At 38.9% G+C, this 26,447-nt stretch overlaps 1 protein-coding gene across 4 annotated transcripts in view; it reads right to left on the reverse strand.

Annotated features, from left to right (window-relative positions):
- The window catches only part of LOC121079285 (amyloid beta precursor protein), a 216,464-nt gene that overhangs the window by 21,915 nt on the left and 168,102 nt on the right, over positions 1 to 26,447 (reverse strand). For 2 of the 4 annotated variants that reach the window (XM_040576333.1, XM_040576351.1), the window contains 3 exons: positions 25,835 to 25,934; positions 7,063 to 7,284; positions 310 to 363 (listed from right to left, as the gene is read on the reverse strand). In XM_040576333.1, the coding sequence (XP_040432267.1) occupies positions 310 to 363; positions 7,063 to 7,284; positions 25,835 to 25,934 (376 nt within the window). The remainder of the gene's footprint in view (positions 1 to 309; positions 364 to 7,062; positions 7,285 to 25,834; positions 25,935 to 26,447) is intronic. The other 2 variants (XM_040576361.1, XM_040576342.1) reach the window with 1 other exon arrangement.

A 26,447-nucleotide genomic window follows, 5' to 3' on the forward strand; every position in this document is an offset into this window, starting at 1 on the left:
GGGTACTGTGGCTACTGCATCTTACATCTGCCAAAGCTTTCTTGCTGCCAGGGATGACAACTTGACGTGAGTGCCAGCTCTGAGTCCCACTCCCTTTGCACGCACACGTACTGAACACCCGTGATAAAGACACCACTGACGTGGCCTGTGTGTGTCAACTCATGCCTCAAATACTAGGTCCCGGTTCAGGACATAACATTGCATTTTAGGAGAGGGTTACACCAAAGAAAAGGTGATCATCTGAGCTCGAGCAGACCACACACATGCTGGGAAAACACAGGTTAGGTAAAAGCCATGCAAGTTCTATACCTGGTCGTGTGGTGAGTCCTCTGTCTGCAGCGGGGCGGGCATCAACTGGCTCAACTGGGCAGGTGCAGAAAAGAAACAAAAAAAGCAAACAAAAGATAAGCAAGAACCCCCAAAGTGATAAAACCGACTGCTTTTCTGTTGGGATAGTGCAGGAGAGACATATGGTATAAACTGAGTTACAAACGCAACAGCTAGAAAAGATCTGCCTTCGGTTAATCCTGGAAATAAAAGGAAGGGATGGACACAACTTCAGAAGGAAAGTTCCACAGCTATGTGTCAATTTTACATCATATTCTGATTTCTGCTTAAATTGAGAAACTACTGAGATCAAAGACTTTCTGTCTGAAGAGTGAAACTATATTCATTATGTGCAAACACTTTCCAATCATCTGATTAGAAGTGGCAGCAAGACCTGACATGATGAGCTCTTGCAGGTACGTCTTGATCAATGCTGACTTACAAACCTACTGAATCCTGAGTCCTTTTTCTTTTCAATAGGGATTTTTTACAGCACTAGCTGTAAGGTATGAAAAAAAAAAAAAGGTACATTTTAAAATTACAATCAATACTTCATTCCAGTATGCTCTCATTTGTAGACAGCAAATTTGTCTTCCAATTTTTGAAAGGGATACAAAGGAGAAACAACCATTTCTAGCCCAATTGTGTGTCACACACAGTGTTAAAACTCTTGTATTACCACACACAGACTTCACCAGCTGAAAGCTCAGGCTGATGGAGCTCACTGGCATTAGTAGAAAAAAAGGATGTGCAAAACTTAAAGTCACCTATTGCCTCGGCTAATCCCCCTTCCTTCTTCTATACTTTCTCTCCTCCTTTGCTCCAATACTTCTGCCTTTCTTATCTATCCTGTGCTGGAAGTGCCAGTGTCAAAAATAAATTAATTTTAGAAATAAATTATTATGTTGTAGCTTGGAATTCAGAAATTTTTAAATAAGGTATTCGTTTGAATTTCTGGATTCAGGCATGAACCTTCTAAACAGCAATAAGTGAGCCACAATAACATAGGAAGCTTGGCAAGACCACAGTTTTCCATCAGGAAGAACTGATCATGGTGTTCTGCATTAGAAAACCATGCTAGCCTGATGACACTGCTGACTGAAGCAAGGGGACTGCCCATCTTCCTAGGAAGTCTGTGTCACTTTCTTTGTTTTACTATGGGCTTGACAAACAGAACCTACAGGCTTGTAAGTGACACCTATATCTGTTGTACCCAGGAGATGACTGCAATAACTCCTGCCTCTGGAAAAAGGCAGTAAACATTACAGTAGCTGCAGTCTAAAAGTGCATCTGCACATTCAACTTGTTTGCTGTTACAGAAGCGAAAAGTTTCCCCAGAGCTTGCTGGTCTGGTGCTGCAGAGACAAGCCATCAAACCACTTTTCTTCACAGCAGTTCAGAGTGGCAGTAGCAGACCACATAACTGCTTTTCCCCCATAGTGCTGTACAAAAAACAATTTCCATCCTTAACTAAAGACTACAATTTGGAGTATTTTCCTCTTTAAGTCTTCTGCTAGGTTTTCCAGTACTGCTGGCACCAACCCTTAGGTATGTCAGCAGCAATTTTCAGTGGAAAAGCGTGAAGTGAAGAAACAACCAGGGACCAACATCACCCAAATGCCCTTTGCAAAGCCCTCCTCTGTTGTCCTCCCACCACTCCCCACTTCCTAGAAGGTTTTTATTTCCTTCTCACTTGGCACTTTGTAACCCTGTCACATTCAGGAATTTGGCAGAGGATCATGCCAGTAGCTATGGAGAACTGAGAGAGCAGGTTGTAGGTAGCAGTAAAAATAAGGGTAGCTGAAAGGAGAAAAGGATGAAGGAAGTTTCTGTTGAATGGTAGCATGGACCTGACCTCAGGGTAATGCAGGATTTCTGGTGTGAGGTGAAAGTATTACTAATAACAATGAGTAATTCTTGTCATCTGTGGTTTTGTTGGCAGCTTGCAGGGGAGAGGCAAACACCACCGGCACATTTCATAACTGACACAGAAGTGAAATGACTTGCTCAGGGTCACAAGCCAGTTTCGGGGCAAAAACCAGGAACAAAAGCTCAGAGCCATGGGTATTCCAAAGCAGATGGTGACCTCGGGTGCTGAAGTGCAGCGTGCACCATGGGTCATGATACAAAGACAAGTGATTTCTGGAGAGCACTGAGCTGCCACCTTTTGAATATCTGTTTCATTTTAAGACCTGCTTGCCCTTGTCCCTGTATTGATGTATGTACTAGCAGCTGTTAACTCTGAAAATCTTGTCAGTGGATTTCCTCACGCCTTCCTTTCTGGAGCACGCTGCCTCACAACAGTTCATACAGAAGGGAGAAGTTTAAACCTATTACAGCATTTATGAACAGTCAAAACTCCAAGATGTACTGTGTGTAAGTATAGAAACTGCATTCATTTTGATACTCCAGAATCATCACATTTCTCTTGAATGCACTTCCCTATGCATTTAAGTACAAGAATTAAGAATGAAAATGTTTTCCACACAGCCTCATGAAACTTCATTAGTAAATATCTGCTTTTTTAAAGATACGCTAACAATGCAGGCTTCTCACAATGTACACCTCTTATCTAATACATCTCAGGAGAGCAAGAGGGAATGTGACTGCTTTTTTTTTTCTTTCCAAAAATAAAAGAAAGGTGAATCAAAAATCTCAAGAGCTGGTTAAACCAACAGGCAAGGAGAGCTATGTGGCACTCACCCAATCAAGAACAGTGTTGAATGGAATAACTGGCCAGATCATAAGGGTAACAGCACATTCTTGAAAATCTTACTTTAGAAAAAAAATACTTTGTCATTAAGGCTAACTCTATCTTCACGGTGAAGTAGAAAGAGTAAAACATTAAACCCAGCAGCTTGTTGACAAAATTAAGGGTCTTTTCCAACTTCAATGATTCTATGAAAATTCCCATGACCTTGTCAATGTCGCAGGCTTCTCAGTTGTTGGCGTTTCCCCCCAGTACTGAAGGTGCATTTTTGTTGCCAAAATGCAACTTCCTCAATAGTCAAAAGTGAAACTTCCTGAAAGTTTGGTGATGCCTTCTATGGTGTCCTGTGAGTGTTTTTCATTAACCTAGACTGTATTACAACACGCTAGATGTGTTCAGCCATTGGAGTTGTGTAGTGCATTGCCTGCTGCCTTGGATACATTTCTGTGGACATTTACTGGGAAACTTATCTCAGGGAAACAAGAGAGAAAAAAATGTTTTCCGAAACTACTGAGCTAAGCTAGACTTTTAACTATTTTTTGACTTATTTATCTGAAAAGGCCATTTTAGTATAAACTGTTTGCATAAAATTTATCCTTTTATCTAAATATGCGGTTTAGATAAGGAAAATTTCAAATGGAGTTATGAAACTTTAAGATTATATGGCAATTTATCAATCCAACATGTTACTAATATTTCTGGGTAAAACCTGGGATTAGGCCATGGAGTAAAACAGTCATGGGAATCAATGACAAATTTAAGGCATTATTTGCAGTATTTTATCTTCATCACTTGTATGCAGGACACTGGACACCTTGAAAGTAAGACTTAATGGATGCATTTCCTTTCACTTTTTTCCACAGTCTCATTTTGATTTAGGCATGAACAGTTCATTAAAAACAGACCATGCTGCTGTGACTGTGCTGGATGGGGGGGGATCCCAGTTCCTAATCCAGCTTGTTCTTGGATCTGTTTTTTGCCTCTCAGACAGCAATGGCTCCATTAGAAAGTTTTGACAGTAATGCAAATTTGAAATGATTTACCTGGTGTGTCTGCCCTGGATTAAATAAACCTATTGCTATACAGCATAAAAACTGTTCGTCGTGAGGACTCTCATTCTATCTAGAAACCTATCTGCAAGTGCTGAGCTGTTAGGATGCTGGATTTGTGTTCATCAGTTTTAAAAAACTTGACTTCAGCTTTCAAACTAGACCAAAGCAGTATCAACAACTGAGCTAGCAACTTGTTTGCTATCTCAAAGTCCTCTGGTAGTCTACTATTTTGCAGATTTCACAGACACCAGGCCCTTCCCTTGGAACATGCTGTGCTTTGCTTGATGGTGCTGAGCCTCCTCAGCCCTCACCCAAGCAAACAGGCGCTGAGGCCCTTGTTTCTCTGACCTTTGCTCGCATGCTCAGCATCTCCCAGCAGCAACAGATGCTGACCATCATTAATACTGCACCATATACTTGCTCTACAGTATCTGAGCTTTCTCTAGCACATGCTTTTTGAATTTACTTGACTTGCTCAATGCTGCATATAGTACAAAAACTTCCCGGCATAAGGAGAACTTACTGTATAAAAAACAGACTATGCAAGGAGACCCTAGGTGGAGAAGAAGAGGAGAAAATTGTTTCAATTGTTATTTACTTCTTGCTACTTTCAAATTATAACAAAACAAATACCAATTTTGGGAAGCCATTTAAACAAAGCCTGGGATTGGCCAATGGCTGTGGAGGAAAACACATAGGAAAAATAGGAGGCTGTGAAATTCCCGTTTGATACTATAGGCAAAGGTACAGAGAGGGCATCTAAAGAGAAAAAGAAGGTATGTAGAAATTATGACATTAACAACACGTATTATTTGACAGTGTGGTTTGGATAGATGACAGAGAAATCAAACGGGAAACAAGAAACACAGAGGTTTAAAGTCATCAAATGATTTCTATTTATTACTGTGCAGACTTAAATGTTAATAACAGCTGGACTAATGAAATTGTTTGCCTGCAGTAACTTCATGACAAAAAAAATCCTGATATAAAAAAAAAAAAACAAAACCAATTTAAAGTCATGAGAGCTAAAAGATATTCCCACAGTAAATGTTAAGAAGTGCTGCAACAAATGATGTAATGCATTAAAATACACAGGGATTTGTAATTAAACAGTATGTTATTCAAGGCAGAAGAGTTTTTGTTTCTTATTTGCTGTCATACATTTTAAAAGGATAACCATGCTCAGAATACTTGCCTAGGGATTCAGTGTCACACTGAAGTATGTACCTTTCTTTATTAAATTCTGGGCTTAGTTTGGTTTCTGAAGGGAAAAAAGGCTTGTGTGATTAAACTGTGATATGTCTGAGTGCACCTGTACACCTAGTAACTTCTGAACTTGATGACTGAAATCGGTACATTTTGAAAGCTGGGTGGACAGACCTCAAAACTAATTTTTTCCCCCTTAAGTTTCATGAAAGCAGGCAGTAGGCAAAGAAACGGATGCAATGTATACTGCAACTATGGGAAAAGCTGCAGTGAGAGCTGCACTGGAAAATTTCTGCAGGGGAGATGCCACCAGCTGGACCATGGTCTGCTCCTGGCAGCCAGCCTCAGCAACTGCGCTATGGCGAGTCACAGCTGACTCACTAGGAGACTGGAGTTCAGCCTGCCAGCCTGGTCAGCAGGTTGTGCTACTTGCCAGCACCTGACGCAATCCAGCCAGCTGCTCTCAACTGCTCAGCGCATCACTTGCCTGCAGCTGCCCTCCAGATAAGTCCAGAGTCCTTGTCACAAGCTACTTTCTTCTGGTTCTTGCTGCTGGCCAGTCCGTTTGAGTTTGGTCCTTCTCTCTCAGCTCTTTTTCTTCGGCTCTACCTGTTGTGCTGACTTCCTGGTGGTCTGACTTTAGCTCCACTCCCAACCAGTCTCTTCTCTTCCCCTCATATTTGGTATGCTTCCATTTCACTTATTAGTCGACCTTTGCTCACATCCTAGCCATGTCTTTAGCCTGGGGATTACCTGTTTTGATCATAAAACTGGTTCTGACTCCACTGATATAAGCTGGCACCAACACTGGACCTGACAAATCCACATCCACATCCCTTGTTTTGTCACCAAGCATGTAGCTGCCCACAGTCTCTCATGCATCATGTTGGAGTGAGACTAGGAGAAAAGCACTAACTGAGGGAGAACTGTGCAAGGTAGGTGCTCAAAACTTACCCTGAGAGCAGGTATAGCCTAAGCCAGTGGTTTCAAAAGATTGCATGGAAGACTAATGTCTGTGCATCACAGATATTTTTGATCCACAAAACACAGATCTGCGTTAAAAAAATGTTTCTGTAGCTCCGGCCTTTATGCAACTAGTGCTTTTGCAGCAACAAACCTTCACTATTGCCATTAGCTTAGCACTAATGAGGGTGGAGTTGAACTGGTAAGGGAAAACAAACACAAGAGGAGGAACTGAATGACATGATCAGAGTTCCTTATGTTTCTGATTAATTGGTTCTGGCACCTAAGTGAACTATCAATTCCAGATTATACATAAATTATTAAAATATTATGCAGCCACTTCAGTAGATTAGCCCATGAGCAACATAAAGTACTCCTCAGGAAAAAAGTCATTTGCATTGCTCTGTACACAGAAACATTTCTGCAGCACATTCCAGACAACCAAAACAACCAAAAACAACCCCCCAGCCTTTACTCATTCTATCATGTCTGACAACTTATCTCCCTTAGCTCATCCTCATGTATTTTATAAGACACTCACAACTTGCTGGACTGTATTTTGATCTGTTTTTAAAGAGAAGTTAAGTTAAACTCTGAAATTTACTGTGTGTCTACATTGTCAGTTTTAGCCAGGATTCTCTGTTCAATCAAAGAGACATGGCTGGCAGACCAGTTCTAAACTTAGAGTCGAGACCTCTCTCCTCCTTACATCAGAAAGATGCCAATTTTCAGTGAATAAAGTGAAAGAGGAATCACAAAACTCAATTCAGCGTATTCTGTATTTTTTCCCAGTATTGCACATACCTTCATTTTCAGTATTGGCTGGAACAGAATCAACACCAAAGGGATGCCATGGCTGAAGGTCATCTAAACTGAACTCTCCATCCACTGGAAGAAGTTCAACTGTGGTCTTAGTTTCCGTCAATGAAGGCATGAGAGCATCATTTCCATAGCTGATTCTAGGTTCGCTGATCATATTGGCCAGAACGTCATCAGAGTAGTTTTGCTCTTTCTGAAGCAACTCATCTGCAAAGAAATGAACACAGAGATTGTTTGAAAGAGCCTGCATTTCTGAGCACCTATTTCCAATGTAATGAGAGTAGAAATTTACTGTCATGAGATTCTGCCTTCTTATGATAAAGAAAAACATAAACGCTTGGGATCATCAAAACTCTGTGCTGAGCACTGATGCTAAGCACGTCTTTTAAACATCAACCAGAACTGTTCAATACTGTCTTCTACTCATGTAACACCACAGGTCACAGGGCTGTGCTTCCATTTCCTTCAACTCAGCGCGTTCCTATAAGTTAACGTGCCCACAGGAAGGAACATCTTTGTTAGTTCCACTTCCTCTTAAATGCTCACTTATCCAAGCTCATCATTGCTCTTAAATCCTAAATCACCACAACACTTACTGTATTATATTGGGCTTATTATAACAGCATCTATAGGCAAATTGTTTTACAAGCTACCAGGATCTAAAGCTGTGCAATATTATCTAGTGGTTTTTTTTTTTTTTTTTTTGGACTACAGCAAGGTGAGAACAATGAAAGCACTTTCCAGTTCCATCAGCTGTATAGGACAGACTATCCAACTCAGTGTTAAAAATAAGCTTGGAGGTTGTGTGTGCTTGATTATTCCAACTCCATTCTCACATCAAAGTTAGTCCATTCTTGATCTTCCCCTTTGTTGTCTTTTTCTTTTTTTTTCCCCTGTAGGGGCAATGCATTACTTGGATGCACTTCGAAGGAACTTGGTGCACAAGACCACATTCAAGTAAGCAAGCAATTGCTATGAAGAAGGCAACAAGTAATTGCTAATAATGCGTTAATGTAATTAGTACGCAGCTGTTAAAGTGCTAAATAGTTCTGAATCAAAGACTGCAAAGGTTACACTACTAGAGTGCAAGTGCTCGCACACATGTACACACATGACAGCTGACAATATAAAAGCTTTTAAGCCTGTCTTCTCCTTTCCCTTCATTAATGACCAACTCACTGTCACTGCTTCATATCTATATCCAAAATCTGTAGCAATTCAGGGACAGGAATCACCACTTCACTTCTAGACCCTTTTTGTCACTCTGTAGGGGCCATCTCATTTCCCAGTATCGTCAGTGAGAAATTGCATCTACATTTCTAAGCACGACGGAGCTTTATATGAGCCCTCAGTGAAATCTTCTGAATTTTACTTCCCTCTCAAGCTTATACCACAGCGTACCACCATACTGCACCTATGCAGTAGCCCTCAGTAAGAATCCCCACCAACTCAAGAGCATGAGAGCTGGCACTGCTTCACTGCCTTTATCAGTGATGATATATGGGGGCTCTACTCTGCAACGTCTCTTAAAGACCATCTCTTAGTCGGACAGTTGATGCAGTTCTCTGCCACACTTTTTTAGTATACCAAAGTCAGAACATCAAAACTAAACAAAAAGTTGTAACGCAAGCCCTGGGGACAGGATAGGTCTTAAATCTTGTAAATCGATGCCTTAAAACCAATTTTCATGTTTAAGCTATAATTGCGTTAGTAGACAGTAAGCCAACGTTACTGCTAATGTGTACAGAAAATTCAATTCTGTCATTGAATTTGTTCATTAGAATGACTTAGTAGGACAGTACAGAAAGCCTGCAGAACACTGAATTGTTTTTCCCTTCATGTTCACTTTATTGAAAACAATATTATTTTATAAGATACATAATAAATCTTCAGCTCAGAAGGCAAGTTGAATTTTTTTTCTCCCCACTGCATTTACACTAATCCTTTGGCAAATTAAAGCGTCTCCTTGTATCAGAGGAGACACAGCCAAAGCAACTCAATACTGTGAGCAGACACTGTATCACATGACGGATGTTAATTTTTATTAGTTATGGAAGAGGAGACTTTACAAAAAAAAGGAGCTGGGTGTTAGCAGCCTGAGTGAGAAGCTTGACTTCCCAGTGCTGTGCAGGGAGTCACAGGCAATACCCGCTGAGCACATTATGATACCAGGTTATGATGGACCATAGAAAAGTGAGTAGCATCGAGTGTCTTAGCACCTGCAACCCTTTCAGACATCAGGCTGCAATTCATCCCATTCCCACTGTCCTCCCTGTCCCTAGGGGATTGTGCAGGGCAGCTGCAGAGGCGGCAGCCCATGCAGCAGTGGCACAGAGCAGCGCTGGGGGTGCTATGCCCAAGGCACCCCTTTTCTCCAGGTGGTGCTGATCCTCCATGACTCCCTGTGCCACAGCAACTGTCTGCCTGTCCTGCCTGCTCCTTCCTGGTGATGCATGCTGTGTTACCTGCAGACAGCTCCTGCCCTTAGGAAAGGACAGACGGTATGGGGAGGGGAAGGAGCAGAGGGAGCAGGACCTACCTGCCCTCTGCGAGGGAGGCACCGTGCTCAAGGGGGAGGCCATGGCAGGGCATAGCTGGGCCCACCAGGCTAATGGAGAGGGGCACCTGACTCGCACCATGATCCTGTGGCTACAGGCTGGGAGGGATGAGTACATAAAATCTCTCAGTGTTGCCCAAATGGGAGAAAGTCGGCACCGGTGCCTGCAGGCTCCATTGTTCCCCACTCAGCTGCAGCACACAACGCAGACATGAAGTGACCCGCACAATCGCTCAAGTGAGGCGGGCAGATATTACAATAAGCGGATTATGATTGCATTCATTTTTACAAGCAGGGAAACAATGGTCAAAATGAATCAGCCCATCTGACACGATGAATCAGGCACTGAACTATAGTGAGAAATGAGAAGTTCCTGGCTTAGGAACTGTGCTCGAGTCCATCAGACCAAGGCATCTGTGTCTGCATTGAGTAAATGATTTGCAAACAATTGTTTCAATCTCTGAGCTGCTAAAAAAAGTTTGCCCTAGGATTTCCAGTTATCGACACTAGCTGGCAAATTCCAAGATCAATTTTTTCAGTGTTGATTTTGTTCAGAGTATTGATGTCTAGTTGAATCATCAGCTACGCTAATGGAAAGCCATACAGCCTCACTGTTACCCATCAATAAAGCATTCCCTCCCTTTCTCACAGTTGCCAATTCAATTTCCCCACCCCACAAAAGACAATTCCCTAAATAAGCAGGGAGTACAGATGCAGCTGGAGGCTAGGATGTGCATTCAAGACTGTTCCAGGGTTTTTCTTTGTGTGGTGAATGTCTTCATTATTAGGTGCTGAAAATACACAGATTCTAGGCTGCTTTTCAGAATTTCATCTCTCCTCAAACCAACAGGACAAAAACCCCCATGACAACCTTCCTGTAATAGACTTGTTGTTGCTCTGCTCATTATCTCCTTGTAACATTGTGTTAAGTCCTGCCAGAGAAGAATAAGGAGGACGTTGAAACTTTTTTTGTTTTGTTTTGAGAGCCTGTGCTCAAAAGTGATCATGACTTCAGGAAAAAACCATCCTCAGCTTGAACCTCAAATCTCCCAGTAGCTCTGGATTTGGTGTGAGGGTGCACCATTGCTCTACCAACACAAATCCTGGGACACGCAGAAAGTCCCCTTCAGACACACAAACCACTCTTTCTCAGGATGAAAGAGAGCCTCAGTTCTGCTACTTTAGTGAAACACTTCTCAGACCTACCATCATCTCTGAGGAAGTTTCACTCATTCTTTGGTTCACTGTAGGCATTTCCCCATGGGTTATTACCACTAAACAGCAGCATTGAGAAAAATTAAAGTTATAAAGAAATATCTTTGGGGAACTAGATACAAGGGTAATACCACTACAACCTCCTTTCAAGACCACTCTTATCCTGTTCTCTGGCAAAGAGAAACAGAGTGGAAACCAAAGAAGGAGCAGAAGAAAATAAAACTTGTTACAAAAGCTTCTGGTGGATGTTGGCTTGTTTGAAAGCAGCTCATTTGCAATGCCCCTAGACCATACTGCTACTAAATAGGCTTTGCTAAGTGCACCGTAATAGCAAAGACCATGTCAAATCCTAAAAAAGGTGATCGAGTCTTACAGCAGTAAAAGAAAACATGTTATTTTGTCACTGTAAGTTTGTCTACTTTTTATTGGCGTACAACACTGTTTATAATGTTGGACTCTGTCATACTTAACTCAGCCCTATGGCATAGCTACAATGAGAGGAATTTTAATGCAAAACATATTTATTTGCTACTCTGGAACATAAACAATTCATTAATTATCTTTCAAATCATGATTTAGTTCATAGTTAATTATTTAAAATTTCCAAAAGTAGTTATAGCATTTCTTTGCTATGTTTTCTTTTGATGGAGGGTATCTACCAGACAAAAAGCTCTGCTTTCACCATCATGTGCAAGACTCTTGAATTTGCTTAAAAAGCAACTTGAAAATTGGCAGTTACAATTTTGTTAGTTCTATAAATCAATTGAAGGTCTTAAACCAGTTTAAAAAAGAAATGCACACAAAACACCTCTTCTAAATACAAATTAAGACACCATCAAATTACATGCCATAGTTTCACCCCAAGGCCAAAATTCCCTTTTAAAACCACATCTACGTGACAGAATGCATACTGATTCAGCAAACAGGTTTGGGAACCAATTCAAATAAACTGGTACAAGAGCAGAGTCTTATTGCCTCGTAATCATCATCTTATCAGTCACCATTGAGTCTGAATTGAACATGTGGTTTTCCCAAAATTACAGTTGCTTTTGAGCATGTGCTTTCAAAATGACAAATTAAAAAGTGTCAGAAACTTCCTTATTTTTCTCGATGGCAGAAATTATGTGCCTGAGTCATAGTGATTGCTTCATTTGCATGTGCATGCATATTATCTTACACTACTTTTAAGAAAGTTTATGTCATGCAAATGTTTTATGTCACAATTAGGATTACTAAGAACAATTACACAATCATTTATAATAAGGCACATGATAAGATGTAACATGGTTAGATGCAGCTTTCAGTTGTGTACCTACTTCATGGGCTAATTCAATATGTCACAGTTCATAATCTTCAACACAGGCATGTGCCCAAAGGAGTTGCACAGATGTAATGTAGTCAGGTTTTAACTAAATTTGAATGTCTGCATCTTGTCAGCTGTATGAATCAAAACCCCCCAAACTGGTAAGTATGAAAACAAGACCTCCTTAAGGGCTTTGCCTTGGTGAATACTTAAAACAAAATAAAATATTATTTACCTGAATACCTGCATTTATATTAGAGCTCCTATATAAACTGACAATACATAGTTCTAACCAATAGTTATGCAGGTAGCATTGCCACAAACTTAATGCAAATGAATAGATGTGTTTCACATTCAGAAAGCAAATCTATTTCTCCATAAGTCACCTCTACTGAGACACTCTCTAAATAAGGGTTTATGTAAGCAGCTCCAAAATGTAAAGTGAGAATGTGAGCACAAATAGGGATTTGAGAGGTGACTTTTTTGGTCCAATGTGCAGTCTGTACCTGCAGTGAATGCAAATTCTACAAAGTTAGAAAGGTATGTAAGTCACATATATCCTGTGGGGTACTAACTTACTGCATCAAGTAGGATTTTCTCCTCTGAGGTGAAAGGAAAGAATATGCCAGAAAATACAGTGGACATTTCCTCCAGCCTGTGCTCAAATTAGAGGAAATTTCAAGCGCGTGCTTAAATTTAATCACACTGAAGTCTGCACCTAACCAGAAAGAGCTAAGCTCCACTGAATTCCAAGCATTTAATTACTCTAAGGTGCCTTGCTGAATCGAGTATCATAAGATTATAATGCAACATCCTACTAGATGTCATAATTATGACATTATCAAGTTGCAAAACACAATTATGTGGTGTTCAGTGTTGAACTAATACATTTTAATAGTACAAGTCAAATATAATTTAGAGAGCAACGCTGCCGAGAACTTTATGGAAAGTGACCTGCCTACTTGAAGGTGTGAGTGGCTTTTTTACCTGTATGCTTTGAAGACGATGATAAAAGAAAAATGTGCTAGATCAGTCCTGCGAAGTACTGTAACTGAACCCAACCTATAATGTTCAGATCTATATTGACAAAGAAATGCGATCACCCCATCAGATTTAAGCTTGTTCTGTTCTGCTGGCTAGGCTAGCCTTTGAAATTACACCACAGGTCTTCTCATCTGGAAACTTTTATAGTGCAACACATCTCTATTAGGGTGAAACTGAGACTGAAAGAGCAAGAACCATGGAAAACAGTATTTCATAGTTCTTACCTTCTGTCCTTTAGAGACACTAAGGCAAAAGTAACAGGCAGCAGTATTTTTCAGACTTCAAAAATGTCTTAAGTGTATGAAAATCTTTCAGTAAGTTAAAAAGCCTTTTCAAGTTCTCAGAAAAGAAACATTTTAAAGTATCATGAAACAGCAGACTTAAAAAATTTTTCCTAGAAACAAGTTAAAAAAAGAACCATTCCATAGCCTTTAAAAACACTCCATTGTCTAAGAACTGAACTTTAAAGGAAATACACCTCTGAACTTGAGAATGACTAGTATTTAGAACCATATTTAAAAGAATGTCTGTAACATAAAAATAATGCTTCTAAGATATATATCTAAAAATCACAACTTTATCAGTTTCATTTTTTCGATTTCTTGCTGCTTGTGTTCCTTCAGCACATATGGACTTCAATGCTTCCCAAATCACATAAGGAAAGCAACCTAAATAAGTCTCGTCCTGTAAAGAGGTACATGTAATAATGTTCCAGTTATATTTGATTTGCAGACTGTATTTGACTTAAATCATTAAAAAAAAAAGATGTTTAACTTAGATACAGATTAATTGTCCTGTGGGCAGATCATGTTATAACAAATTTTCTGGTAGTAAGCAGTGTTCAAAGCATGAGAAAGCTTGGAAAATCCAATTCAGCAAAACACTTACAAGCTTGCTTTATTACCTTGTAATGATTAATTTCTATAAGAACTAGTTTTTTCATTAGAGAAGGACCTCAATGGAAATTTATTTTTGTATGTGGCTGTGTGATTTCAGGGAGGTTTGAGGTGAGTTTCATAAAGCACATAAGAATTTTCACACCACTACCTCAAGGAAGTACCAGAATCATCCATCTTCCATTTTTTTCCAGAGCCTGCCATAAACCTCTTGAAATTTTGCCTTCTTCTGTAAGAAGGCCGGTATGGCATTCTTTACCTTCAGTGAAAGAATACTGTAATTACTATAAACCATTCGCTACATAACAGCTAAATAAATTAACTATTAGCTGAAATTAAATATTGATATACAGCTAGAGGTAGCTACATATTTCTAATTTTTTTTAAATATTTAATAGCCATTCATCTAACTCATGACTGCATTTCCCCTTTAGTTAAAAGCAGAGTATTAAAGTTTGTGGGATAGAATAACAACAGAAGCTTGCATTATCTCTGAAAAAAAAGTACTTAAATAGAAATGAAAGACAATGTTCCTCCCTTTCATGACTTCAAGCCTTTTTGTCCAGTTCTTTTGTCTCCTTCCCTCCTGCTCACATCCTCCTCATTAAACTTGGTTAAATTAATAATCTTGTCTAAGAAATATAATTCACCATTCACAGTCTCAAAAGCTCAGGATTAAAAATGCGGAAAACCCCTACTTCAATATCACAGCACTCCTTTCCATAATAAATTTGAATAGAACATAGTTTTTTGTAAACAGAGCCCAATGTTTTATTTATACATATATATATATACACAGAGTTCTAGTATGTGAAACGTTTCTCTCTGGGTAAGATGATGGCAACCTAACATCAATTTAGACAAAACAGAACTAAAAAATACCTGGGGAAAAAAGTGAATTGACACTCTGTCCCATGATCACAAACGTATATTGCATATCGTCATTCTGATCCACATACAGCACTGTGTTAAAAACTCCAAGTTAAATTTGACTCCATAATTGGGTCAAATTCAAAATGAATTGCTTCAAAATAGGCAGATGAGTCAGCATTCAATACTCCACCCAAGTACACGTAATTACGTAAGTTAAAAGGCTTATAAGTGAAACTGCCCTACAAAAAGCAATTATATGAAAAACAGTTAAAGAATTTTATTGTCATATTTTCATATAAAAATAATTTACTTGATTTATTTGTAAGGTATTTAATTATATCAGCCTTATTTGCTGATAAAGATGATGAGATTATTTGCCACCCTTATAACACATAGTAAAACTCAATACTAGGGTACAACCTAAAACTCTTTCTAACACCTGGAAGAAGTCAGTTACCCATTATTTTCTGTAAATACTTCTACACGTCAGAGTACAAATCCCACATAATTTTTTGATCTGTACTGAGTTCTTCAGGCATCTTGGAAACCATTAAATAATACATAAAAAAATATAAATCCTGATATTTTTAAGCTTTTAACAAGTTTTTAATTTGTTGTACCTGATTCCCTTGGTCACAAGAGAGCATCGTAGATTTGACTCACTTGTAGTAATCTAAATCAGAATTCACCTAAGCTGAACTGTACAGCATCTGCTTCAGGCAAAATACATTTTGCCTATTTATTAACTCCAGTTTTAGCCCTTGATGGGCTAAGTGTAACTTGGGTTGTCTGAGTATTCTAAAGAAACCTGTTCATTAAACAGAGCAAATATATACATTAAGTGGGGTACGGCCTATTCTGACAGCTTTTTACAGCATTTTTCATATCCACAATCTAATAGCAGGAAGCAGAGAAGCGAGAGGACTGTAGCCCCACCTAGCAACTATTGAGGAAAACACATTTTTCAATTAAATTAGGCATATGAGAATCACACAGCAGGAGAAAGCTGTGCTGATGAAAAATTGCTTCATTTGTAATGTGCATGGGAACTGAACTGTTAGGAGATTACTGCCACGTTTCCATCAATCCAGACGTACTGCAAAGTCACATATCTTCAGCAATTCTTTTCTCTCTCTATCCCAGTAATGAGAACTTGCCTGGCAAGAATACATCACATACTCTTGACCATAAGAAGTACCTGTGAATTTTCACTGAGCACAACTAAAGAGGAAGTCATGCTCAAACAGAGCAAAACCGAGCACATCATTGCCATGAGAGGCATATTTAGCCCTGCCCCTCAAGATGCCTGCCTATGGTTACGCATTTCAGACTTCAGTGTTGAAATTCCTCTGGATAACAATTCCCAAGACTTACTTTGGAACATCAACTGACTCCTTAGCAGTACAAACAGAATATCAAGTACATACAGCTTTTGCAGACAGTGTAACTGGTTCTCAGTGGATACCTGCAATCTGCTAGCACTTAAGAATTAAGATGATTAATTCGCTTCTTCTACAACCTAACACTCCTTATTAGGATTCTGATCTTAGGCAGAATTAACACAGAATGACACAACTGTTTTTCCAAACCAAGTAATTACGAAAAGAAAATCTGTCATGCAACAGCATGAAGCTCTTGTTGGAGTGATTGTGCTCCTTCAATTTTGGGCTGCTTCAGCACTCATGGACACGAACATCAGTAACTCTATTTAAGATGACAGGAAGAGGAGTTTGGCTGAGCTGATTTGGTCTCCATTAATTGACAAAGGTTGGGACAGATGACTGCAGCAGACCTTTCATCACTCCAAACTCCAAAACCTTTTTGGATCAATCGTGGACCCTCTACATTATGCATTTCAAATATAACTTTTGCCTTTTATAGTCACACATATCCAAGAATTAAATTGCCCACATATTTTAGCCAATAAATCAAGAATTTTTTTCAATAACTAAGCATACTGACGTTTCCATGAGTGGGCAGAGTTTCAGCAAGCTAGTGCCTCTCCAGCTGAATGGAAGCTATACATTCGCAAAGTCAGGTTCTTCCGAGCTAACCTTCTCTCAGATCATATTTGCAAGCTGGACAACTTCAAGATTTTTTCAGACTTGTTATCCATCTTAATGATGAATCTGATGAAAGAATGACATTTTAAATTTTGCACATGATGACCTAACTTATTAATTCCTTGAAGTATAATGGCAGAAGCAATTATAAAAATATTAAATTAAAAAAAATATTTCAGGCTAGGGTAACAGAAAGGATGCAGAATAGAGACTTCAAGAAAGATCTACCAATATAGGAGAAAGTGCTGTAGCCATTGGCTCCTGAAGAAAATCAAAACAACTTCCCCTGCTAAAGGATGAATTATTTAGAATGGAAAGATTTAATTATCCAGTGGAATAGCGGTCACCCTGTAGTGCCACTCTGTCCTGGTTTCAGTTAGGACAGAGTTAATTTTCCTCCTAGTAGCTGGCAGGGTGCTATGTTTTGGATTAGGATGAGAAGAGCGCTGATAACATGCTGATGTTTTAATTGTTGTAGAGCAGCGCTTACACCAAGCCAAGGACTTTTCAGCTTCTCGCTCTGTCCTGCTAGCGAGCAGGCTAGGGATGCAGCAGGAGCTGGGAGGGGACAGACCCAGGACAGCTGACCCAAACTGGCCAAAGGGGTATTCCATACCATCTGACGTCATGCTGAACAATATATAGGGGTGGCTAGCCGGGGTGGAGGGGGGGGCCGGCTGCTCGGGGATAGGCTGGGCATCGGTCAACGGGTGGTGAGCAAGTGCATTGTGCATCACTTATTTTGTACACATTATTATTATTAATACTATTATTATTATTATTATTATTGTTATTATTATTTTCCTGTCTTGATAAACTGTCTTTATCTCAACTCACAGGCTTCACTTTCCTGTTTCTCTCCCCCATCCCAGAGAGAGAGGGGGGAGGGTGAGCGAACGGCTGTGTGGTGTTTGGCTGCCAGCCGGGCTAAACCACAACACACTCTCACAACATTTAAAAATTACTTTGGTCATAAGCTGCAAGTCAGTAATTATTATCAGAAGTTCCTCTTTTCCAATTCTAACACTTGGATCACTAGGCCAACTTTCTGAAATGTGCATCTGAAATGGAACAGTATTTTTCAAACAAGGAAAAATATTCTCTTAATAAACTTTTGTGAGACCTTCCTATTCCCATCAATTTTCTGAAAAGCAGATTAAAAATAAGATACCCCATATCTTCCCTGATGACAAAAGCACCCCAATCCAAAGCCTTGTGAAGGCATTAATCTCTTTCACTGTATCTGCAGACCTGGAGAAAGCTGGTTCCTTTACTGCCTGTAGTCATTTTCACAATATTTATGAGATTAAAAGAGGGCTTGTGCACACAAAATCTGGATTCATATCTTTCCCAAAGAACATTAGTGCTCATGACCAGATACAATAGACCATTTAGCTACAAAAGATGGGGAGGATATAGTATGCTACTAATGAAAGCATTTGAGAACATCAATGTCAGTGAAGTGCATTTATATCTATTTTAATCATCTTCTATTCTCTGCCTAATTTTCTATGACAGTTAAATAAGCTGGACAGAAAATAAGAGATGCTTAGAAGAGGAAAATGTTGGATCTGTTTCCTGGATTTTTTTTCCTTTTCTCCGAAGCTGCAGCAAAGGACATATTTTACTAGCTGATAGAGCTGAGTCTCCAACCTGGAGTAGTAACCGAGGCTCATCAGATCTTCCAAGCTGCTGAACAGTGTGCAGAACTTACAAAGTCTCAGCATGATACAACTGTTGGTCCTGCTGGCAACTACCTTTGCCTATTAAAATGCAACATAGTAAAGGAAGACATTGGTTGATTCCCCTCATAAACAGAATGCATCACCTTGCTCCAACAAACAGCTCAATGGTATCTTATCGTCATATTTAAATCACTAGAAAAATACTTTAGACAGCGAACAAGGTGGCAAAACTGGCTTAGTAAATACCATGAGCTTATGATGTTCCAGAAAACAAGCTAGCCAAATTCATCGCTAAAACCAATGTCCTTGGGTGGAAGAGGTCTTAACTGCTTATCAAGTAGTCCAGCTGGTCCGTATCATGTCAGTATTTAAGCATACAAAAACACCCTAAATGATGTGTAAAGCTTAACCTAGAATTCACTTGCTTTTGTGGAAGAGCTCCATGCTGTCTTTAGTCCATGACCCAGCAATATATTTTTTTTGCTAGAGTTCTAACAAATCATCTATTCAATGGAATGCTACAGGGCTTCAAGGAAGATTAAAAGTAAATAATCACTGCACAGAAAATTCAAATTTTTCATTGGAAAGCTACAGGTATCAGATATGCACAGACATGTCAAATCAACTACAGGGAGAGTACAATTACAGCACAGGCATAGTTAGTGCTGGAAGTCACTCCAGGGTACCTGTGCAAAACCACATTCTTTGAAGGCTGCATTCAATTGCTTGTTCCAGTCACATTATCCCCTTGGTCAAAGGCAGCAGAGCAGAACTGGAGGAACAGAAAGCCAATACGATACAGCCCAGATGCACTAAAAGAGTAATCTGAAAACTAGGTGGGATTTACAGTACCATTAGGTTAAGACCTGCACATAATTGTGCTACTTCCAGAAGATCTGTTTTGATTTTACTGAGAAATTTCTCTATGGTGTAGGAATGCCCATCCAATCTGAATAGAAGAATTGCTTCCAAGGAAAAACATGCCAGTTTTAAGGAGATGAGTGTGGAAACATAACACAATTTGGCAAAGATGACATTTCCTTGCATCCAAAATCAGAGACACTCCTTCTTAAGAACTAGCCAAGTGCCTAGGGCAGTTTAGAAACTACAATTCCAGATGACAAATGTGACCTCCAGAATGGCAGAAAGTATAAAACTTAAAAGGAATTGTCCAACATTCCTCAATTACAGATTTTTATAACTACTGCATCTGCATATTGGATTTGTGGATGTTTATTTTTTCCTGGGTAAAAAGTTCAACTCCATTTGACTCCTTTGAGAAGACAAGAAGAAATACTAACCTGAAAGTATGGATAATTAAAACCAGAAAGGAATTGCTTCAGAAAAACAATTCTACCTCTCTAGATTCCCAGTCCTCAGAATGCTGCTCTGCCTCTTCATCTAATTGTAGACAGTGACTCTATTTAACAACCAAGTTGACCTCTTCAGTGCCTATCTCAAGAAAACTCAGAAACCATGCTTACCGTAGCAAGTATTGAAGTGGAACAAGCCAGTAAATAAAGATGACTGAGACAATCCTTAACAAATGTCAGCTAAAATACTACTGCAGACAGACCTGGAAGGTTTAAATTGACTGAATTAAGGTTTGTCAACTGGTGCAAAACCCCAACTGTCCTTAGGATGAGTACCAGTGATGACAATTCATCCTTTATGCTGATTCACTAAACTTGGCCTGTTCCAGTACGGAAAAATCCTAGAGTGCTTATTCATTTACCACCCATGTTTCAGCATCGCTGTTTTCCTTCAACAACAAAAAAGTAAGACTCTGTAACCATCCTGATACGTGACATGAATTGCACTAAACAACTATTCCCAGTACTTGCATTTTTAGATTTATAGGAAGACTAAAACTACTTCCCAACTTTTAACTGTCTCCATGACAAACGAGCAATTTCAAGAACCCCCTTAATATGTATGTTCTAGTGTTAATGCAACAAAATTGCATCATAAGGTAATTAGTGTTTTGCCTTGATTTATGAACTATACCATTCCAATACCACAGGTAACCTTACAACATCATTTTAAAAGCTATTGGCAGATTTAACACATGTAAACTTCCCTTTATTATTCTGTTACCTCAACATGGCAACCCTACTTCAAATAAAGGTGCAGAAATCCTAAGCATCACTTCAATGATTCTGAATATCATTTTTGAAGATGGACTTCTCGCCCTTCAGTTATATCTTAAGGCAGGAATTGTACAGAAGAGTTACAGAAAAAATGAGAGACACCAAGAAGTCCCAATGCAGACTGAAAGACATTAGTGATTACATATTCAAATCACAACATTTTAAGGGGGGGGGGCGGGGGATGAGGGCAAAAATCACAAAAGAAATGGCACTAATCAGAACAGATACAGAATTTGCTTTTGTGAAGCTCTCAAGGGCGTGTTTTGATTCTGCAATATATATCACCAAATCACAGTGGCTATCATTTTGGACTGTAAACCCACAGCAAATAGCTAATACCGTCAAAACTTCTAAAGAAGTGTACCACAGAATGAACAGAGAACAGTATCCTAATTCAACTCATGGCAAGAAACGCAGTGAGACTGTGGACTGACTGCAGGTTAAAATCAGCAGCTAGAAACAGGTAATCAACAATTAGTTTGATAAATGCAGAAAGACCATATGTAGCTCAGGTGTCAATAACTCTGCCCACCACAGGTAGTCCAGACTACATGCAAAGATGAAGACTGACAGGTATAGGGACCTAATGGTTCAAGAGAAAGGGTTAAAAGAAAGCTAGTCTTCAGACATCTTTAGTCTGTAGCTCATCCTATATTTACAGCTGTCAAGCTTTTTCCAAAAATACTTAAAAAAATCTTCACAGAAAGCTGTGAACAAAATGTCAAGAGGCAATATTCTCTTGGTCAAATTTTGTTACGCTAAGGTGGTGCATACAAATACTTCAAACAGCACATGAGCCACAGCACTCTATGCATTTGAATTCAGTCAATGATCTGGAGTCTGCTTGTGTTTGTCCGCTCCTCCTGCTATATAACACGAGCATACTGCAGAACAGGATAGGTGCAGTAGAACAGAATAATGAAATAACAATAGCTCGATTTTATTTGTCAAGGGACAAATGAAATCATATTCTCTTACTTATTACTTGCTTACAACTGAATCGTTCAGGGTTAGTTATGACACTGCTGAGTAGGCGGTGCTGAATATTTCATCGGTGGTAGGCTAGAAAACATGGATTTGAGGACATCAGCTTGGAAGCAGCGCAGCAAAGACAGAATTAAAAATTCAGCTCTTTGCCTACCCATTTGACTAATACACAAAGCTCTGATGTAGCTTCTCGTTCAGAAGCTGTTCCTACTGTGCCACTCCCAGCAATAAATTGCCTTTTACATACATGGATAAGCAGCCTAATCAAATAAGGATTTAAAGCAGGATGTGCTAAAAGGAACTGCTGATTTCTCCTAAAGTCTGCCATTGTTCTTTCTGAGGTTTTATGCATATTAAGAGTACAGGAGATTTATCAGAGGGAAAAGGTGAGTACAAATACCAAGGTAGCCAAATAATCTGCTCACCTGCAGTGTGCAAATATCTCTTCTCAGATCTTTTAGGCCACTGTCTTATTGATGGGGCATACTCCTCTTCTCTGTGAGGAATACCACTTAACACCAAGGACTACATCATTTGCAGAGGGTGACCTGGTGTGTAGCATATTTGCATTACTGTCCTTCGAGAAATCATTTGCAGCCAGAATGCCAAATGGTCTCCTACACAAGCCACCTGCATATGTTTTCTAGCCTCCATCATAAAAGTCATGGTCAGACAGACCCCTCCAGGCAACTATTACACAGATCCTTTACTCCCCTCACCCAATATGTAAGCAAGAGAGGCAGCAGTATTCTTCCTTACACGTCTTGAATTTTCTGAGACAAAACGTGCCAGTCATCCTAATGTGGCATTTGCACATTACACATTTGTCAAATGCTTAGCAGCAAAAAAAAGCCTTACTTCATGTAAGAGCTGCTTTCTACTCTTCAGAGTACTGTGCGTCTTCCTACATATATCTATACACTCAAGCCATTTTCTGTTTAAGCCAACAGACACCAACAGGTGACAATTTGCAAATAAGGGCTACGAATGTCTGAAGTTTTACCTTAACTTCCTGCCATGGTCTCTGCTGGAGTTCTAAAAACAATTCCAAAAACTTTTAAAAAGGGCTGCTTTTAGTTTAGAAGCTGGATTTGGTATTTCAGATTCTTCACCTTAAAACTATGACCGTAAATCTGCTTTTTAGGTCAGAAGCTTCAAAAATATTCCATATCTAAAAGGAATTCCAAATGTCCAACCGCTGGACTGCAATTCATCTAGTCATGAAGCATTAATTAACAAAACCCTGCAGCTTGCTGAAGCAGAAAATATTCTCCATGCAGTTGGTGTACCCCAGGAACAACTCTACTTTCTGCTTCATACAATTCAACTTCATTGCACAGGATAAAAATCTCAAAAACAACAGACACATTAGAAGTGGGCATCTCATCTTCACACACATTTCCAATGAAAGAACATTACTACTTCCCAGGGATGAACCTTCGATAGTTGACTGTCAGACAGATATGAGGAAAATTCTAATTTAATATTTAGTTTAGTTTCTATTAGTATATATATATATAACATACACATATATATACATATAAGGACCTGAGATTCAAACTTGTCAACAGCTGGTCATGGAGAAACTGTGAAAACGGGGCATAGTATTTCTAGCAATGAGAAAATCTAGTCAAAAGCAGTGCCTTACTTGATATTAGAGGAATTAAACACAAACCATAAATTCACAGGAAACTATATCTTGTTGTCCTGCTGCTCATAGAATCACTTGTTCCACTTGTTTAATCTAGCGAAAAACTACCTTTGTCAGAGCAGTGTCTTCTAAAGCAATGATTATTCAATTCCTCAAGGTGAAAACTGTTCATGAAGAACTCTGTAGTAAAGTGTGGAACTAGAAACCAGAAGCATAATGAACAAAGAAACTCAACTAGAAAATAAGCCATTTTAGCTAGAAGATAAGCTCTCACAGCAGCCTGAGAAAACTACTTTCATCTACTTTATATGTGATTTATCAGTCAGACATTGTGTATCTGAGTTAGTTTTACCTAAGTATTTTCCAACTTTTTTGTTGACTTGGACTTTCTTAGTTAATAGTTCCAAAGAAGGTATTTAATGAAACATTTGTCTTTTTAATGATAGCTGTGGTATCTCTTCGGAATGTTACAAAGTGCAATTTAGTATTTTACTTCTTCACAGATTCTACAGCTGTCATAGATCTCCTTTTCCATGGATTTAGGAAGAGTACTGAGGCTAAGAAATTCAGTAATTTCAGAACGGATTTGAAACATGCTCAAAGCTGAAACAGTGCTCAAAGCTAGAAGGACACTGTCTTCTTTATCAGAAAGGAATGACCCCTCTGAATTTTCACTGGAAGTAAGATGTAAAATCAAGCATACAGTCACCATTACCAGCAAGGAGAATGTTGATACTGGAAGAGTATCAACAGAGAAGAGGCAGCTGTCTTCTCATTACTGTAAACTTTTACCTAATATAGCCCAGATCTGATAGGGTTTTCGTTAATTTTTGCTGCCTGGTATCTCCCAATGTAAGAATATATTTTTCATTGCTTCGAATTTTGCAGTGCTTTGAAGAAATTCTACTATACCCAAAACCACAAAAAAAATCAAGGTAGGGAAAAAGTATTTAAGAAACTGATAGACTCTTTCTTTGAGATATATCAGCTTCTCTCATCTTATTAGGACATAATATCCTACTAATTTTAGCCTGCTTCTTTCTCCTAAAAATTAGTATTACATTTGAGATTAGGAGTCAGATTTTTGTAAACCACTTAGCAGTTAATAGACTTCTGTTCCCATGTCACTTCAAAGCCTCTGAAATTCCCATTCCCTTTCGGTATTTTGGAGAGAAAAAAAAAATTAGAAGCATGTCCTCAACAACAACCATTAACCGATAATAGAAGAAACTGAAACTTCAAGCAAAAAAACCCAAGGGAACAACAGTGATGGTTAAAAAAACACCTGACAACTGAGTATCTCCAAAGCCTTACAGTATCAGAATCTCCTTTCCTACAGAAATGATACACTTTCAAATGACCAATAAGGATTTTATTTGAACAGTTCTCTGACTGCAGATAGAGACTGTCGCTTGTGCCTTATAATTGTGAAGCACAAAAACACACGGTGAAGGAGAATTATTAATTCAACTATTTCTTTGTGTCCTCCTAGCCCCCTCCCCAGCTCTGTTTTCTGATCTCATCCCCAGCTTTCTAAAGCTACCTCACAAGTACAGGCACATCTGCTTCTTAACCTGTGCTTTGGACACTGGAGAATTCATCGCTACTCTCTGTCCAGTCTCTCACATGTCCTAAACGTATCTTCATCCTTACTACAATGGTACAGCCTTATTTTATACAGAAATCAATAATTTACCAAATGAATGCATGACTGGTAGGATACTGCCAAGTTGCATTTATTAACCCCTAGTCATTACCTACATTTTTCTTGGATGCTTGTGCCGGAAACTAATTTTTCAGCTGGGGGATTTCCCAAATGACTGCATCAGATAATGTAAATGCTTACCACATCAAATTAAATATCCAAACCCAGGAAGGATTTGCTAAAGCTACTGATTGTAAACAGCTGTTTCTATATAGCATGGAGGCTCCAAATGTAAATTAACATATTTCAGGGAAAATATTAACAACAAAGGTCATATGATGATGTCACTGCATAGATTATACAGGAATTGATGAAGTCCACATATAATGATAACGAAACTCCATTTAAAGAAATAGGAAGTCTCCTCTGAAAGCAAATTATGAGCAAGATATTCCATTTTGTCCCTCTAACAGTCCAGTCTCTGCTAGCCCACTGTCTTAATTTAACTTTAATTTGCCTTCCAAATGTTCATTATAACTTGATTTATAATTTAAGAACACTGGCAAATTTGTTCTATTAGTCAGCTGGGACACTATATCAATAGAAATAAGATGCTATATTTTAGCTTTTGGTGGTGATTTCTCACCACAGAAATATTTCCCTTTTTCTGTATTAACAGATTGCATACCGACTTCATCCTGGATTTCCTCAGCCACAGCAGGCACATTGTAGAGGAAGGAGAGAGACTGGTTCATGCGTTCATATATCACACGTAGATGTGTCATAACCTAAAGAAATAAAAATATTTTTAGGAAGGGAATACTACTATTAGTAGTCATTATCACAAATTTTATAGGTTATATAGGTTATAACAGGAAGACAGTTTTCACTTGTACTAGGTATAATACTCAGTATGTTCTATGTAGTGAAATTGTCAAATCAATTGCAAAATTCACCTCTCTTACATAGTGTGCTAGATGCTCCTCCACAGAAACTACCTGAAATGCCATGAGAGTAAAATAATTTAAAGCAAGGATTTACATTTGCAGTGGGGTAGAGCGTGTATACAAACAGCTAATGTGGCAGAAATCCGCAGCCTCATTTACCCTTCAATAATGTGTAAATTTGCCCATACCCATAAGCTTCTGCATGACATGCAAGCCAAGTGAGGCGCAATGATTGCCGGATCATAATGTTGTTGTTTTTTTTTTTATCCTAATATTGCAAAAAAAACCAGCCACTCCCTGAAGAAAGCTTCAATTTTCTTGTTAAAAGCATTTGAAATATTTTCATCTGAAAAC

The sequence above is a fragment of the Cygnus olor genome, chromosome 1 (genome assembly GCF_009769625.2).
Source record: "Cygnus olor isolate bCygOlo1 chromosome 1, bCygOlo1.pri.v2, whole genome shotgun sequence".
NCBI classification, from domain to species: Eukaryota; Metazoa; Chordata; class Aves; order Anseriformes; family Anatidae; genus Cygnus; species Cygnus olor.